Raw genomic sequence first — 18499 nt, forward strand, 5'->3', positions numbered from 1 at the left:
GGCCTATGTGTTAGAAATTTATCAATGCTGTGGACCATTTAATAGAAGCAAACTTAAACAGGTTGACAAAGTCAGTTTAAACTGGACAGCTCAAAATATGTTCCCGCTCCATTTTTTTTTTTCCATGTATATAATAAATTTTGTAATAGTTGTTTTTTGTTGGATTTCTGAGAGAAAATTCCGATTTCAGGACAACTAACTGGTCTCAAACCTCCTGCCAAATTAAATAATTTTGCATTAGATTTCAAGAACTGTGCAAATTCAAGTTTTCAATACAGTTATATGAGCAACAGTTGTTTCACTGAAATATTTTATTTAATATACACAGCTGCAGTTCATTTAGGCAATAGAAAGTTCACAAATATGCTTACTCTGACACTTGATTTGACACATTTAGTTTGATAGGAACCAAAGACTACAAAAGTGAAATATAATAATCATTAAGAACACATTAAAAGTGAGATTACTATTACAACTAAATTACAAATGATATAAATATTTGATTCTTGTATAATCCCTACACATTCAACATTTCTGATCTTCAGCATACAGTTATGGCAGAAGAGGATGGCTTTTGCATTTAGCTTGTTCTTATCAGCATGGAAAGTGGCATTCCAAACTATTTAAAAATTTCAAGATTATATCCTAAATTCTGATTTTGATTATGAATTCACTAAAATAGAATTGCATCACATTATCAGTGCTTTAGTGCATCTCTGGCACTTGTGTTTTCAAAGATGGTGGACCTCTGAAATTCTTAAGCCATATGGCTGGTTATCAACAGATATTCTTTATACAACTTCTAACTAAGGTGTATAAACCTTCAGTTATAAGAGAGCTGATTCCAGTTCTGTGTTACAAGGAGACAGTTACCTCCCATGGCAAGGTACAGCTCTGTCCCTGGCGTTAGGAAGCACAGAATGTAGGAATGCTTTCTGGGAAAAGGTCCAAAAAGACCCAGAGGAGATCAAAAGCCTACCCACACCTACCTGCACATTTCCCTCTTCTCTTTTTCTCCCTTACACTCTTTCTCTCTTTCTTTCTTTCTTCTTAACTGTTTCTCATTCAAACATTTGTTGGTTGTTTCTTACACCAACCAGATACTGTAATTCTTATTTTGGATGGGAAATACATCAATTCAATTGCCAATCCCATTCTATGGACTTTTGAGAGCTCTACAAGTACATGGAAGTGCTCCTGACTTAAAGGGATACATTTGTTTAAGCCAGATACTATCAAGTTCTTACCCATTTTCTAAATATTTTGGTGTTTCATTAGGCCTTTTTCATTCTTCTGTTTAAAAATATCTTTTTTGTTTTGACAGAAGATTGACTTTTAAATTACCTGGAAACATTTATAATCTCATGCAATGCTGTTGCACTTTCTTTAAAAGCTTTTTATAAATAATATGAAAATGGCTTACTTAAATATACATTTACTTCTGTGAAAAAGTACATTTCTGTCTTTTTGTGATGAATGTTACGGTGTAATTTTCTTCGTATCATTTTACTAGACCAGACAAACCACTGCAACCTCCAGGCAGTACATCTGCTGTGGATATGCAATTTACTCTGTTACTTCTATTTCCAGCTATTCCTATTGAGTCTGAACACAAGATGACGCCTTGCTGTGCCATATAATTTCATTCATAGGCTTGAAAAAAGCAACCAAAATACAGATACTTCTGAGCAGATAAGTATGTTTAAGCTAAGTGAGATGGGTGAGAAAAACTTCACATTCCAGCACTAAAGACATACTTTGCGGAGAAAAAAGTATAGCATGAAGCATGCTGCCAAGTTCAGCAACTTGAATGGAGGAAATAGACCAACAGCAGCATTTGGAATTTCTGTTTTATTACACATAGAAGTATACTTTTTTAAATAAACTATAATCAGTTGGCATTTCACATAAGTTATATGACACATTTTCATAATTTTTATATTTAGCAAATGAGTACAACAAAGGAGCAGAATGTTGGCTTCAGTAAAATCTACAGAATTATACAGGTCCTCCTTTTTAAGTATCATCCTTTTGGGTTGCGTTTGCAACAGAAGTTGAAATGTTTCTAACTGAAGTTTGTTTCAATATGCCAGATTTTAACAGTATACTTCTCAAGTATCTGACTATTTAGAATTACTCTCTCCTTACTCTGTATTACTTGACACAGGATAGATTCCTGTGGGCTGGCATTGTGTGGCAAAATATATGTAAGTGTAGTTTAAAAGCCTCAGCTAACTATGGAACATTGTTTCAGTTTACAGAAATTCAAAGATTATACATCATCTCTATTTATTACCTCTAGCGCAGAAAAAAAAAACTTTACTGCAAGTTCCCTCATGCCTTCTTACCATGCTGTGCTCCTATCTAAAGTTCAAGCTTCCATATCCTGAGCCACAGTTTTGCATTGCACATAGATGGCCACAATTGCTTAAATTTCCTCTGAAATAGACACCAGACTTCCTACAAGGAAGGGAGGAAGACAGAAATACTTTTAAATTATAAAACACTGCCTTTGATTCTGTTTCATGATCAGCAAATCTCCTTATACATCCTTATGTAAAAATATATTTTGAAATGCTACACATGAACTGAGAAGGGTATTAGATTATTTACCACCGCTATATGAAGTAGTAACAGTTTGAAAAAAAAAATAAAAAGTTTTAAATTAATTGGTGAAGCTAGCATAGCTTTTTTGAATATAAATAAGTGCTTTCAAACATCTTCATGATGTTTAGATATTTTAAAACAAAATAAAGTAAAAAATGCATACTGGAAGTCATTCCTGCCCCAAAGGTGCCTGCATTTCCCGCATCGCCCTTTTACACTGTAGTACAAAATGACTGCTTGCACCCACACAAATGTAATTTCAGGGCAGTGGCAACACATTCAACTTTATGCGTGTGATTACTTTATTGCATGTGTCACATGAATCGGAGACTGCATATACCCCAGTCGAAACACCTTCTCGATCTAGACACACGATGATTTGGAGTGACTGAAATGAACGTTTCGTACTATAGGCCTTTAAAGGAAACAACTCCATCAGCTTCACTTACAAATTATCTGCGCAAAAGTACAGTATTTCATAAATTAACTTTACCCAGGTGTTACGGAAAAAAGCTTTGGGATACATTAAGTATAAATACAATGACAGTTGAGCTGCAAAATTAATTTATGTAAATACAATGATATGCTCACCAGTTCTTTTCGCAGATGTACACTTAACCTCCCTGAGTCCTTTTCCATACTTAGTGACATGACACATTCTCAGTTGCCTGCTCAATAACAGCAATGATAGCTTCGGCGTTAGAGAGAAAGGCACGAAGGAGCACGTCCAAGTGCACTCCCTCTCACTTGTCATGGATTTTAAACTTACTGTGCTTTTGCTTCTACGAGCCCACTGGTCATGACATGCCCATGACCACTGACACAAGCACTGACGTGTCTGAGTGAATCTGCTCCAAGGTAGGCCATTAAAAGTTCAGTGTGTCGGATTAATAATTGCATAAGATCTTCAGCCAAACTCTCCATGGTTGAGTATCTCACCTTTTCAAAATCAAAAATATCTTTGAGGAAGAAAAGCACTTGATCCTAGTGGGGAAAAAAATGGGAAAACTTGTATTCATTTACAAGAAGAAAAAAAGTATGCAATGCTAGCTATTTCTTTTATACGTTTCCTAAAAACATCCATTAATGTATTCTTTTGGTGCTAAGGTAGAAGTGCACTAAAACAGACCTTGCAAAACAGTTCTAGGCTTAAAAAAAAGTTTAACATGAAAATATTTATTTTCACGGTTTCTTACTGTTAGTCTTAATCTTAGGAAAATACACATGTATGCCTATAAATAAGATCCTCATTTCTTTTAATTGGAAAGATTTTTTTAAAAATTAAGTGGTAATTAAAAGTTGCAAACCTTGAAGAAGCAGCATAGGTCATAAAGGGAATTTCTAGGACCCAAGAAGCCCCACGCCAAAACAGGGCTGATATGTTCACATATAGCATAGAAATGTGCAAAAAATCCATCAGGCACCTAGTGATGTAAAAATTGTAAACCAAAGTTACATGATAAATTTATTATAAATCTCTATTATATAACATTAAGTCTTCAGAAAACCTTAAACCACTTCAGGGCTGTGGTAACTTTAACTCCTTCAAGTTATAGGGCAACTGTACCAACCAAGTGTCATGATTTTTTTAAAAAAGGTTTTTATTTCAGTGGTACTTTGTGTTTTAAATATTTTAAGATTAATAGGCATAAGCCTACTCTGACTCCCATATGACTGATTAGACAATTTTATTCAGTTATTCCTGTTTGAGCCCCTATACTCTGTATAGCTGAAACTTGCAAAAAAGTAAGCAAACTGCACAGTTTTGAATGGAAAAAAAATACACTTTACAAGAATCCATCTTTAGATCTAAAGAAAAACATAAAATATCTGTGAATGTCCATCCTGTTGTTACTTTTACAACCTACAGGCACTCGTAAAATATAACATAAATTTATAGGTCATATATGAATGTCCAGTTTATTTTATATATTCATATACATTTTTTAATAATTTTATAACACCAGCTAATTTATAAAATAATAAACATAGAAACTCATCATTAATTAAAACACAGAATACCACATAAAGACCTGTCTGTAAGTAAATTTAGGTTCATCAAACTCCTGGTGGTACAGTTGGTTTCTCCCTTACAAAGACTTCCACGGTGCTTAGCTTTATCCACTTTTGAACAACTCCAGCAGCACTGATGAAACTAGTCCCAAGAAGTAAAGTTACTCACACATTTACAAACTTAGAAATATTGAGACTTCAGTATACAAAGGAACTACAAAATAAGGTAGTTATGCAGTGCAACAGAGATGAAAATAATAGGTTACTATAACATCTATTTTGGAGATATAATCCCTTTATATAAAACTATTATAGAAAAGATCTATTTATATAAAATATAGTATGTATATATATACACACACACAGAGGGATGTAACATCTCAAGTCTTAAAATATTAAGGTGGCTGAGGACCTTTTATAAAATACCAACTGCCATTGGAAGCAACTTTTTTTACTACGAAATACGTCTTTAGCAGTTAGGAGTCACGTAAATAGCTATCCTTAGAATCAGAGAAAGGTGTCAGCGCCAATCACTCGAGCAGAGGTGACTCACCTGCAGTATGCAAAAGCACTTCTAATGGCTAGGGATATCCTGCAGCAAGCCTCAACTCTGCTGTTGGACTCGCTGTTACACAGATGGGGCATTTGCCTCCTAGGTCTAATAAAATCCTCCAGAGGTGGAAGTGAGGAGCTGCTGGCACAGAGTTCTGCTTCGAAATCTGCACAGTTCCTTCACTGAGAGGTCAGGATGAAGAAGGGGGCTGGGGGAGGCTGCAACAGAGCTCCTGCTGCTGGCAAGGAAGACGGTACTTCTGGTAAGTTAAGGGATGGGACTGAATTTTATGTAGCTGTGGAGATGCTGCAGGGAGATGAGGTTGAGAATCCCAGCGTAAGCAGACGAGATACAAGATTAATGACCTTGGTCTGCAAAAATCCAAGGTACATGTGTGGGGCCATAAGTCAGAGAAACTACTGTCACCACCACTGACTGGACCTAAACTAGGTTGAAGAACCTTTCAGCTGAGACTTTTTGCTAAAAAAATAAATGGTATTAGGGCCCCAGGAGCTCAAATTCTACAATTAGCAGCCTCTTGTCTAAAGTAACATGATTACAGGATTAAGGGTTGATCTGTAATTTATTTTGCCAAAGCTACAAACGGAACTTCAAATTCTTAGGAGCTGATCAGTAACTTTGGTCCACATAATTTGCAAGGCAACTTACCTTCATTTGCTGTCTTTTCTGCTTCAGTACTGACCAACAGCTTGAAGCCACAGCCTAAATGTACAAAAAAAAAAAAAAAAACAAACCAAAAAAAACCCCAGAGAGAAACAAACAAAAAAAAACCCACCCAAAACCCTGTGTAACTTCACTATAACGGAAATTATTTTTCATCTCAAAAGAATTGATCTGCAGAATACTATCTATCTTATGGGGATTTCTATTTTCTTCAGCATCAAGCTTGTGATAACACAAAGCTTAAAGTGATAAAATATCAGCTGATACAAATAACTAGTTTTATATATAGTTCATATTTATTTTCAGATCTAACTTTGCAACATTTTCTTCAGTTTAATTCAAATGTAATTTGGTACTCTTGACTGATTTTACAGTTGCAACAGTTAGTAACAGTCACTGGTTTTAACTGAGGACCAGTCTCTTATATAGCAAAGCCTGTGCTCAGACATAAGTAACTATTTTAGATATTAAGTAGCATGTGAACACATTGAAATGTCTTTTTTCATTTTATAAAAACATTCCTGCAATAGCTTCAGATTCAGCTAAGGAGTTTTGTCCAAATATGGACCTGTGAAATACAATGTACTGCTATCAGTACTAGGCTTTTTCCCCTCATAGCTTGTAAGTATCCTCATCTGATTCTCCTTCAGTACTGTAATATAATTTACTACTCACAAAACACAATGTTATCACATAACTACAAAAATAAATATATTCATATTACCTTTTCCCCCCTCTATATTTCAATTAATATTTCAATATTTCAATTGAATATTTCAATTCAAAGACAAAAATAAAAGGAAAACTGGCAGTTTATAGGTATAAATGAAAGAAATGACAGTAGTATCTCTACCAGCTGACCATGGCAGTAGCCTGTATGTCTGTAACAGAACGACGAGATCTATTTCACAAATAAACAAGCACATCTGAAAAAGCCTCAAATGTTATCAACATTTGAATGCCTATATTGTATTAATTTACTTTTTTTTATTTGTAATTTTGTGCGTTAGTGCTAATACTCTGATATATGAACCAAAACCTGTATCTAACATTTAAGATGTGGCTAACAGAAACTTCTCTTCTGAAATTCTACTTCCTCAGAGAAAACTCATTTTTGCGGACAAGTTGAAGTATTTTCTCCAATACATTAAACCTTTCTGTACATTCTGGGCCCGGACTTGTTTAAATTGCTATATTGAAAAATCTGATAATACAATCTGTTTGTTTTTTTCTAAGGAATATTTCAGGTACTTATTCAGTTATATTGGAAGTTGAATTAGACTTTACAGCAAAGGACAATATAGTTTCTTTGCTTCAAAATTAATGCTATTATCAAGACAATATATACTGTCTTTATCCTACAGTTATTGGATTTATTCTCATTTTTACACTGTGCTTTAAGAATATAAAGCACAGAACACTGGAAGAACAGTTTTGGCAGATACAGAAATTTTATATCAGAAAGCTCACACCAATGCTGTATCAATCATACCATTTACCTATTATAATGTACTACAGAATAATGATTATGAAAATTACACATAAATACTTACTGTTTCTTTAAAAGAGGAATTCAGCCAGCGGTTATTTACTACATTCTGTATAGATATTGGTGGATTTTCTAAATCTTCAAATGAATCCATTAATATGAAGTCCAGAACAACATCATAAAAATTCAGGTCTTTCACCTATATTAAAACAGAACATGATCTAAGTAATCTAGTTTCTCTTTCAGCAGTGGGATTCAGGATGCAGCATATTCTAACTCTGTATTAACATGCAGATTTATAATTGTTTTTAATGAATATTAAAGATACTTCGTCAGTAATGGAGAAGTTAAAAAAAAACATTACATGCTTTCTGGTACTAAACTGCAGTGGTAGATGCCATTTCTCTAAATCAGCAGTGTAAACAAAAAAGAATTGCCTTTCCCACAATTCTGAACTGTAAAAATTTATTTTTAGATGCTACAGTTTGCGTAATTAAGGGTAAAAGCACTTTTCAGAATTTCAGACTCACGCCTCTAGCAGCAAGTTCCATTTCAGTATTATCCCAGTGATCTGTCTGTTCCAAAAAGTATATCATTTCATCGAAGACATCTTCAAATTTCTTCGGATTCTGTAAAGTAAAAGCAATGAGTATCAAGCAAACTTAACAAGAGAGATGGTTTACAGTGGAAAGTAAATTCTGGTAGAAGTTACATTAGCAATAAAACATTAGTTAAAAAAGGCTTTTACCTTTCGTGCTCTCACAATTAAAGCAGATAAAATTTTTCTTCCACTTTCAGCAAGAAATACTCTGTTTGCTGTTTCTGAAAGAATTATCTAGAAAAGGTTTCAGAAAATGTAGACATTTTCATTCACAGGTTATACTAAATGACCTTAAACACTTCAATCAAATTTAATATAATTATAATTGCTACTATAGTAGGCAAGTTCCTAATAAGCCTTCAGTGCAAAGGTTCCAAAGCTAATTACAAAACTGGGACTCCTCTGCAAATATGCCCCATTTTAGAATTACAGAAATGTAAAAACAAGAAAATATTTAATTAAACAATGTTATAAAAATGCTTGCACAGGCAGTTGCACATTGATAGTTTCAGTGCTGCATACACAACCAGACATATAAATCACTCTTCCTACTATTTACCTGAAAAGCTTGTCGAATACAATGAAGCTTAGCAAGGAAGTCACTGTCTCCTAGACATTCGAACATTTCAGTCCTATATAAAATAGAAAAGTTTTCAAAGACCATTAAAAAAAGGACAAGAAAATTCAACTAATTCTAATTCCTAGAAAAAAATACCTACTACAAGTAACTTCTAAAAACTAGTTCTATGTAGAATATTTAACTGAATTATTTCCAAGAAAAGCAAGAATTAAAGTAGACATAAATCAGTACCTTAACACTCGTGAATAAATTTTGCCTTCTTCTGCTAAGTGCATAGCTTCTTCATACAATGGGCAATGGCAAAGGGAATCTAGACCGCATGTATTACGAATCTCTCTGTGCTCTGTAAGCTGAAAAATATATATTTCTTTTTAAGTTCATTACAGAAATTGCTAACATAAGTTTTGTAAAGATAAAACATATTAAAGAAGTTTTCCTGATATTCTACTGAAAGATGCATCCTTTTCTGCATCTGCATAAAACAAAGGGCCAACACTCAACTAGTAAACGGAAGAGAAACACCACCCTATTAACAAGATTGCTTTCTAACTTTTAAAATCTGAAAGCTACAGTTTCAGGTTTCAAGTTTCAAAAGTTTACTTAATAAAATGGAGGCAGCTTTGTTTTGTTTTTAATTTGCCTAGTTAAATTTTTAATTTGCCTAGTTAAATATAATGGGTCTCAAAGTGGTTAAGAAAAATAATTGTCAGGACACAAAGTATAGAATGATTGCATCACGCAAATCTTTAGGAAGACGGAAATAGTAACATCCTCCCATCCTTTTTTTTGTTTTGCTGGTAAATGTCTGCATTATCAAAGCATATTGTCTGAAGCATGAACATTCAGCATTTTACTACAGGCTCCCAAAAAGGTTTTCATTATTGGCAGTTTTAATTCTGTGGTCATCTTATAAATTAACATGAGCTCATAGACTTTTTTAGAAGGGAAAAAAACAAAACACAAAAACAGATTAAGAAATCAAAGCGCATGAATAATACAGAGAACTCCTGTTTACAGGATATCATATTTAATCCACAAAACAATGGGTAGCTACAATTTCCACTAACAACATTACATCATATTACTACTGATCAAAAAAAAAAAAAAAAAAATCAGAGACTTACACGTCCTTCAGTTTAGTTAATGACCAGAAGATGAATTCTAACTTTTTTTCTAGAGCCTTTTTTTTTTAATATCCTGCGTGGGGGAAACAAACCTGTGCTTCTAGGCTATAAAAACAGAGCCTAGAAACATCTTTTAAAATAATTCTTCAAGTAATTGAACTATATAAAAAATAGTTACCCTATATCTTAGAAACACTTAAAAAAAATCAGATTAAAATATAGCTTTATGTTAATCTTCCATTAAAATTTCCAAATAAATGTATGCTGAAAAGTTTTTCCTATCACTGAGAACATACAGGCAAGTGCTGGCATGAGACTTCATAAAGACATTAAAAAACATACTTCCAGTGTGTCTTCTCCACAGACTTTAGTTGAGCCAATTACAGCAACAACAGTTGGACAAGTAGGGTTGCCTGCTAAAGGGAAGAGTATACTGATGTGCCAATACCTATTTTTGTCCATGTAAACATTGAAGCACATCAGTAAGTTACAGAGATTTCAGTACTGAGTTGGTGTTCTGACAAGTGTCACACATTGATAGATGGTATATATTTGCTGGAACTTACACTGATGTTTTGAATCACTCATATTAGTATCATTTTACTGTCAGCAAATACATACAACTCCTTTCCTAAAATTGTCAGGTTCCATTTTAAATTGATCTGTTTGGGTAACAAAAAAAAACAAAAAAAAACCAACAACAAAAAAAAAAATCTCTATTCCCATACAGATTTCTATGGAGTTCTCAAATTGAGACTCAAGTGACAAGATGACAGCTAGGAAATAAGTGAAGGAATAAAGGTTTTAAGGTCAACAAAACATTACACTTAAGTGAGTAACGTACACTTTCAGAATTCATCCAGCTTGAAAGCACTTACATTTTAAAAGTACATATTTGTTTATCAGTTGTTTTGCTTGGAAGAACAGAGTAGAATAAGCTGACTTCCTAAAAAATATTTACAGCTATTAAGCTTGAAGATTTTATTCCAGTTTAACTGTATTAATTATAGCACCAATTTTTTTTTTTTTTATTCACTAATTCAAAAAGCCCACCTGGAAATTTATGTTCTTATTAAACAAAGGAAGCCACCCAGCTTTTAATTGAAAATACATAGGAAGGAATAATTCAAGCAACTGGAAGAAACAGGAATATATCTTTCAGATGTATGAAATCAATACACACACTCACACATACATATATATGCATGTATATATATACCGTGTAATAGTTAGAACAGGTATAAACAAGACAAAGTGAAAAATCTTTACTCCAGAATTTGTTTATCTGCATTACGGTTAAGGAAATATTAACTGTGAAACAATACATATGTATCTTTCAAAATAAAGACCAGAACAGAACACAGATATGTCTGCTAATTTATTTCTTACCTGATCCATCAATTACCGAAGCCATAAAACATTCCATTTACTTTATTTCATTTGCAAAGCATGAGAAGAAATGGGTTGTGAACACATATGCACTTTGTAAACAGCTGCCCCTCTCTTGGAGATTATAATTTCTGTGGTAAAAGGGATCATATTAGTTTTCTCTAGTGAACTTCAGGCAAATCACCTTCTTCAGATATTTAGGCAAACTGACTGACTGTGACTGAATTAGGACTCGTGATTCCTACAGTTAGATGCAGGTAACCTCCATCTGCTGCCAGCAAGCCTGAGATGATAATATCTTTAGCACATGAAGATGCCTCATCATAGCCTTTGTGGTTATGGATTAGCATAGAATCTGATACCTGGGAGTTGGGTGAGGCCCCCTTGATAATATTAAGCTTTTTTTTGCCTTTTTTTTTTTTTTCCTTTTAACTTCTTCTCATGCTAGCAGATGAAATAAAATTGCCGTGTTACTGTTGTAATACATATTATTGAGCTCAAACAAAGAAAGCAGTTAAATCAACCGGCTACTAAGCAGGAGAGAAGGATACTCTTCCACTTAGAAGATGGTTTTGATTACAGATGAAAGTTAGTTCCAACCAGCATTTGGAAAGGGGGTGCAAATTCCTCTACCACTGACTTCTCTTAGCATGCAAAAAGACGAGAGGAGAAAGAAAACCAAACTGAAAACCAGAACCTAAAATGACCTCCAAGTTTAACTAGAAAAGGTGATTTCCAGTCAAGCTCTGGAACTGCATCGCAATGATCCTGGAGTCATCATGGATTTTCTTTTGATGCTTTCTAGTATTTAAAAATGTATTTATATAGAAATACTTTATATGTATATATAAACAGTATGTATACATATGTAACATACAGTATTATATTTTAAATGGTCTTGCAAACATTCAGTAATGGCCATTCTTTTTCAGATTAAATAAGTGAAAGCTTGTCTATATAAACATCCTGGTTCAAAATAAAATGAGTTGAAGATGCTCATTTACAGTAGAATTCATGTATTAGAAGAACGGACAAATTGTATATGATGTTTAAATACATGCAGAGCATACATTTTCTAGATAAGAACTTTGCAAGCTAACATCGAAAGGAAAATTAAGCCTTTGTTGTAAAAGTCCAAGGACTTGTTACTTTTGAAAAAAAAGGTGAAAAAGTTAGTTTTAAATGAGATGGCTCACTATAACCACCTCATATGAATTGGCATGCATTCATGACATGTATTCAAGTACCTGCTTTTTACCCCACTACGTCCCCTATGTACCACGTAACTTTCTTCAGCAGTGGTTTGATATTTGTCAGAAGTTAGCAGGAAGCCCCAGCACCCTACACCTTGTCATCACAGGTAAGTTGGACTCTCGAAAGCTCCTTGAGTCCTTCCTTGCCATGCTGTAGTAAACACTTCTTTGCACAGCCACTGACATTTTGAAACTCTTAACAGACGACTAACGATGAAAAAGTGCCTCATGCACAGCTACCAAAAGTGCTGGTAGTTGTGAGTAATGCAGGGGCTTGTGTTGATGGACCTGACGTGCCAGCCTCTAAATGTCTGCTATTTCCTCAGTGTCATGTGGGGTTACATGAAGTACAATATGAAAATGCAGACAAAGAGATAAAGATTACAACATGGATTATTTTTGTTCAGATGCTAATCAGTTTTCTCTAGATAGTTCAGCTTTAAGCCTGCGTCTACTAGTAAAGAGATGATGAAACCATTGTTGTAAAGCATCAAACCTCTGGAACTTGCAGTAGTTTTTAAGCCTGGGATTATCCAACTGCTTTGATCTAATGAACCGACTCAGTCCTCTTATTTGCCACCAACAAGTTGTTTCTTAATAGATAGAAAAAAATCTCAGCTGTGCATCGAGACTTCATTAACTACCAAAATAACCACCTACATGAATGTAACAAAAATAAACAATGGTAGACCTTTTAGGAATTCTTGCTTGCTCACCCTAATAAAAAGGTCAGTTTACTGGCACAGTCACCATTCCTTACATTCTGAGAAACTACGCTTATCCTGTATTAAAAAGGCTGCTGATGCTGATCTCTTTCTCTGGATATCTTCATCGTTTAAATATTTATTTATTTAAACAAAAAAAATCTAAGTGGCTGCAGGATAAGCATGAAAAATGTTTTGGGAGTTGAAAGATGTGATGTTGATTATTAACTAAAACATTTGTGATGGTTCTTTGATAAGCTGAAATGATAAAGTAGTATATCCTTCCTAATACCTGGAAGAAAACAGGAAAGAAGTTCATGTATTTTCAGGAACTCCTTTTATACTTACTTGTACATATTACAAGACACCTGATATATTTTCTTTAAGGAAAACACACATTCAGAACATGATTTTATCTGAATTGCTGTGCAACTTTAATAATTTTCAGTGTAACCAAGCACATGAATGCAGTGTGTTGTGTGCGTCAGTGGTAGTAGCACTACTCCTTGCCAGGAAGAGTAACCCCAGGCTAGGTGCTGTGTCCCGTGTATAGGCTTTTGCCTACGTAATACCTACATGGAGGTATTATGGTACAAAAATTAGTTCAGTGCGAATATATGGGATTTATAACAAATGTTACATGTGTCTCCTAAGAATTAAAAACTATATAGTATGAGCAATCGGCATATAGGAACATATATTAGATGAAACACCTCTTTGTCCTAGAAGTGAAAACATTTAATATACTATGCAAATACCATGCATAGCTAAGGTTTCTGTTAGAGGACAAGGATCAGCTCCAGATTTTTTTATTTTATTATTATTTTTAAAGCTTTTAGAGCACCATTTAATGACTTGTTGGCCGAAGTTTTCCCATTCATAGCCACACAGTAAGCAACCACAGTTGCCCTTGGAAAGAATCATAGGAATCTGGTTCCCAGTGACTACTCTTCATTGGCACATGGAAAAACTTTTCCCCACAATGGAATCTTTTTATCTGGGGCTACATCTATTAGGATGCAGAAGACAAATAATGGAAAAAAAAAAAAAAAAAAACACCAAAAACCCCAACACAAATGAAGCATTAAGTTTGAGGAATTTATTAGAAAAAACATAGGAACAGGAATTACTTCAAAGTGGAAGAGAACTTTTCTGTTGCCTACAACACCACTGACATTTATTGGGAGGTGGAAAGCTTCTGATGATGATATGAATAGAGAAGCTTTAATTACTGGATATTGTGATTCACTGGACACCATGAAATCTTTTGAGCTTGCCCAAAGTAGTAAGCAGTGGTTAGTGGCACTTCAGGTACAGGTTCTTCAAAGAAACAGCATTACTGTTAGCAGAATGAAAGACTTCAGGGATTAATTATTCCTCTCTTTCTCCACTTCTTAAGACTGTAAATATGAGGCACACCATACCTCATTAAAATTGTTAGAATAGAGAGTTCCTTACAATTTGCTACTCAGGGCATGCTAGTCTACAGGACTGCTGTACCACATTTGTTTTTGAGGTAAGACAATAATCCATGTGAAACTGGACAGATGACATGAACATGGAAGAAGTGACCAGAATGAGAAGAATATGGCTTGAGAAAATCAGATTAGTGATTATGGTTACACTTCTGAAAGCAACCAGAATGCAGGAGGGCATGTCTCTGATTTTTGTGATGAAAGAGGGAAAAAAAGCCCCAAACCTAACATCCCACTTACAAATGCTATAGGAATACACCTTACTACTACCTGGCAACATTAATTCCTCTGGTATTCCCTATTTCAGGAAAGGAATAAAATATCTATCTGGAAACCAGGAAGAAGGTAACCCTACCCTTCAGTGACAGGGCTGTTTTTGAGCACTTTCGGAACCTAAAACTCAGTTTCAGTCACTTTGAAGGTTTTGGTGCCATATACGAATAATTACAGGCATATGGAAACTGATGTTCTTTCCCTGTTGTCAAAGCCTGCTTCTTCATGCACTGTTTTGCTTTCAAAGACTTGAATTGAGAAGAAGACAACCATAGTACAGGAATTACTGATAAAAGAGCAGCTAAGGCTTTATTCACAAGTCTAAAAAAATCTCCTAAACTTTGGATTAACATTTTAATAAAGCAAGCAAAGTATATTTGCTAATAGAAATACAGATTCAGTTCTAGTCAAGATATGAAAATAAGACATGACAAATGCATGTGCACTGACAACAGAGGTGGCAATGAGGCTCACTGTCAGGGAGAGCAGAAAAGAACTTCTATTGGAAAGACAGAAGAGATGCCAAGAAAGAGATGGTGGAGACCTTTGTCTGGCACGCTCATTCTTGCCAAAGGTGGTAGCTATTTTGATCACACAGGAGGTAAGATATAAAGATTATGAAAAGGATACTAACCCTCAAACACAAGCTGATGGCAGGTGGTCTCAAATGGGTAAAAAAATACCATTATTTATCATGGTATACAGTATCATTCACTTAATTAGGGTAAACTGTTGTGTTTACCATCCCTTCTGCAGTGCTTCTGAGAGCTTACGTGTGTTTAGGAATAGAAGTCTGTCTGGGCTTGGGGATGGCAACTGACGTCTGTGTATTGTAGGTGTCCAGACTGGAACAATTTTGTATGAGTTGCCGTAAAATGCATGATCCTCAGCATCCTCTTGATTATCAGCCATAGGCAAGATGAGGTTTTAGCATACCCTACTGCTATCCTGTAGAGCTCATCAAAAGGATATGTGATTTAAACTCTGCCAACTGTCCCAATTTTGTACAGTTTTTTCTTGAAAGCAGTCTTCCTATGTTTGGTCCTAACATAACATAGCACAACATTCTTGTTGCCTCCTAAGCGTATCCCTATCAGTTTCCCTCAAAACATCTATCTAAGTCTTATTTTAGAATTCCCTGTATTTTTGCTGTTGTCTCTCCTGAGGGCAGTGAACTAAATTTGACTTGACTGTGTATCAGCACTGAAACATGAAAATAGCTTTCAGTCTCTGCTCTTTGGGACAGGATACAACATAGAAGGAAGATGAATAACTGTCAACACAGAGCTTGTAGCATGATGTGACCACAAAAAATGCTGCTACTTTGTAATTTCCCAGAAGGTGAAATTACTAATAATTCCAGTGTGGGGGGAGGGATATGGACTATCCCACAGCAGTATACACACATATATGAATTTCAAATTTAAAAACTTTGCTAAACATTTCTATCAGCAGAGTTTAGGACAGTTACTAAAATTGCAACTAAAATCAGGGAGCATAGCATGAAAGAACAACTGTCTATTTGCCCATTAGCTATGGCAAATCCAAAACTGGAAAAGCCTCAGACCTCTTAGTCTAAAACATTTCACTTTTTTTGCAAGTGGAAGAGAAAAAAAAAAAAAAAAAAAAAGTAGTAGATAAGAAAGCAGAAGCAATCAGACATTATCATGTTTAGAATAAAAAAAAATGTGGTATATCCATGCTAATCCAGTTATATCAAAGTGTTACTCTTCCATATGAATAGCTGAAATACACTGGGAAGTAGTTATTACTCCTTCTCATTACAATAGTTACTTGCAATACTAATTTATTTTTTACCCACAGAAGATGGACAAAATTTTACATCAAGGTAACATATTCATAAGAGAAGACCAATTCACAGCTTTATTTTACCTGTAGCACCAGTGATGCCCCAGTAGCTACTACTAGAGAGCTAACTGGCCCTGCAGTTTAAGTCTAGCGGCTTATATTTAATCCAGATTTTTGATGGTCTGGTTTGAACATCAACACTCAAAGGTTTTTTTATGGCTTTGTTAATCTGCAGGATTCCTGTCAGCTGAGAATTTTAAGATTCTTCATTAAATCTGAGAAAGGAGATCAGAGAGCTTCTTCTATTGGCAAAGGCTAGAACAGCTGGAAAGAAAGTCTTCATAACTTTGTTCTGGAAGAATATGTTGACAGAAGTGGCTTTGAGGTATCAAAATGTGGAGAATATTTTCAGGTTACGGAAAGACAATTCTGTTGTCAATTTTGACTCAAACATTGCTTTAGCAAATACTGAGACAATTTAGCTTCAGGATAGGATAGTAATTCCACTGAGGCGATACATCATGGATTTTTTGTTTTGTTTTGGTTTGGTTTTTGTGTTTTTCTTGTTTGTTTCAGTGTTTGTTTTTTTGTTTGTTTGTTTGTTTAAGTCAAGCAACATAATAATGGATTGATCTCATCTTTACATATTTGCAAAAACACTAGGAAAGTTCATCAGGGAAAAAAAAAAAAAAAACAACCAAAACCAAAGTGTACCACCACAACTTAATGTGAATTACTAAATCAAGGTAATCACAATTTAATTATGCTATGGAAAAGAAACCATACAATAGACAGTCAAAATGATCATTGCAAATAACGTGTATGCAATTTTCTCTCTTTTTACATCTGTCTGAGTTTCTGAGTTTAGTAGCTTGGTCGTAGTGCATATATGACAGCAATATCTAACAAAGAATTTATCTACTGAGACCAATTGCCTTTCATGTAATTTGGAGAAGAGTGCTATTCAAGATCAGTTCAGCTCTTGAGAGACTGTAAAAGGAGATATTCCTCATTCAAATAAGTGTGGCACTGTATATAAAATTCTTTCAAATACTTCAAGGAAACTGTAGCAGATTTCAGCCAATAGACAATGCCCTGTTATCCAAAGATTATTTCTTTATGTATGTTGTGTGGTCTTATCCAAGAAGATCAGGGAACGTTAGATGAAGTATATTATATTGTGCATGGAATGTACTACAATAGGTAGCTGTCAATATCTAATAATTTCCTCTCCAAAAAAAACCAACTCCAAAAAAAAAAATAAAGCCTTCTTCATACATCTTCATATTATGGCAAGGGAATAGGAAAGAATAAAAAAAAAGAACAGAAAAATGCAATTAATAGTGAAAGGAACTACTATAGCCTCAATTGTTTGTGCTTCTTCACTTAATAAAATCGGATATATTTTTCAAAAGCAACTTCCTTCTAGAATGATTTGGGGAAACACTCTGCCAATGCCCCCAAAAAAAAATTACTTGAACTCCTAGGGAGCTGGTTACAAATAAGCAAGGAACATTTCCTTTATTCCCCACAAGAGAAATACACTTTCCTTACAATAATTAGCAAAAAATTAAGATTCTTCTGTTCACTGTTCAAATAGATCACTGAATCTTTAAAGAAGCAATCTTTAAGAGTCTTACCTCAGCTGTGGACACAAAGGAGTCTGTTGATGCAATGCTTAAGGTGTCTCGAAGGCAGAAATCATCCGCATTATCCTTTACAGTAATGTCTGTATTTTTATCTTTAAAATAAAAATACAACCAAAAAAATGATCATTAGACTACCAGAAAATTCCATTTAAGTCTTGAAAGTGTGTTTCATTTATACTTTAATGTAGTACTTCATTTCAAAGGCACAACATTGTACTACTATGAGAGTAAATTCTCCTATGACCCACTAACATATATAAAAGTGACTGTATTTGTCTTTAAAGCAGATTTACAAA

At 34.4% G+C, this 18499-nt stretch overlaps 1 protein-coding gene across 5 annotated transcripts in view; it reads right to left on the reverse strand.

Annotated features, from left to right (window-relative positions):
* Positions 1–293: 293 nt before the first annotated feature.
* MIGA1 (mitoguardin 1) overlaps positions 294–18499 on the reverse strand; it is a 44442-nt gene continuing 26236 nt past the window's right edge. For 4 of the 5 annotated variants that reach the window (XM_033000729.2, XM_033000730.2, XM_033000731.2 and 1 more), the window contains 9 exons: positions 18195–18295; positions 8759–8877; positions 8507–8579; positions 8095–8181; positions 7877–7975; positions 7411–7545; positions 5843–5896; positions 3915–4031; positions 294–3591 (listed from right to left, as the gene is read on the reverse strand). In XM_033000729.2, coding sequence (XP_032856620.2) covers positions 3373–3591; positions 3915–4031; positions 5843–5896; positions 7411–7545; positions 7877–7975; positions 8095–8181; positions 8507–8579; positions 8759–8877; positions 18195–18295 — 1004 coding nt within the window. In that variant the 3' untranslated portion in view covers positions 294–3372. The remainder of the gene's footprint in view (positions 3592–3914; positions 4032–5842; positions 5897–7410; positions 7546–7876; positions 7976–8094; positions 8182–8506; positions 8580–8758; positions 8878–18194; positions 18296–18499) is intronic. The other variant, XM_033000732.2, reaches the window with a different exon arrangement.

Source organism: Tyto alba, unplaced genomic scaffold (genome assembly GCF_018691265.1).
Source record: "Tyto alba isolate M040663 unplaced genomic scaffold, T.alba_DEE_v4.0 Super-Scaffold_1000006, whole genome shotgun sequence".
NCBI lineage: Eukaryota > Metazoa > Chordata > Aves > Strigiformes > Tytonidae > Tyto > Tyto alba.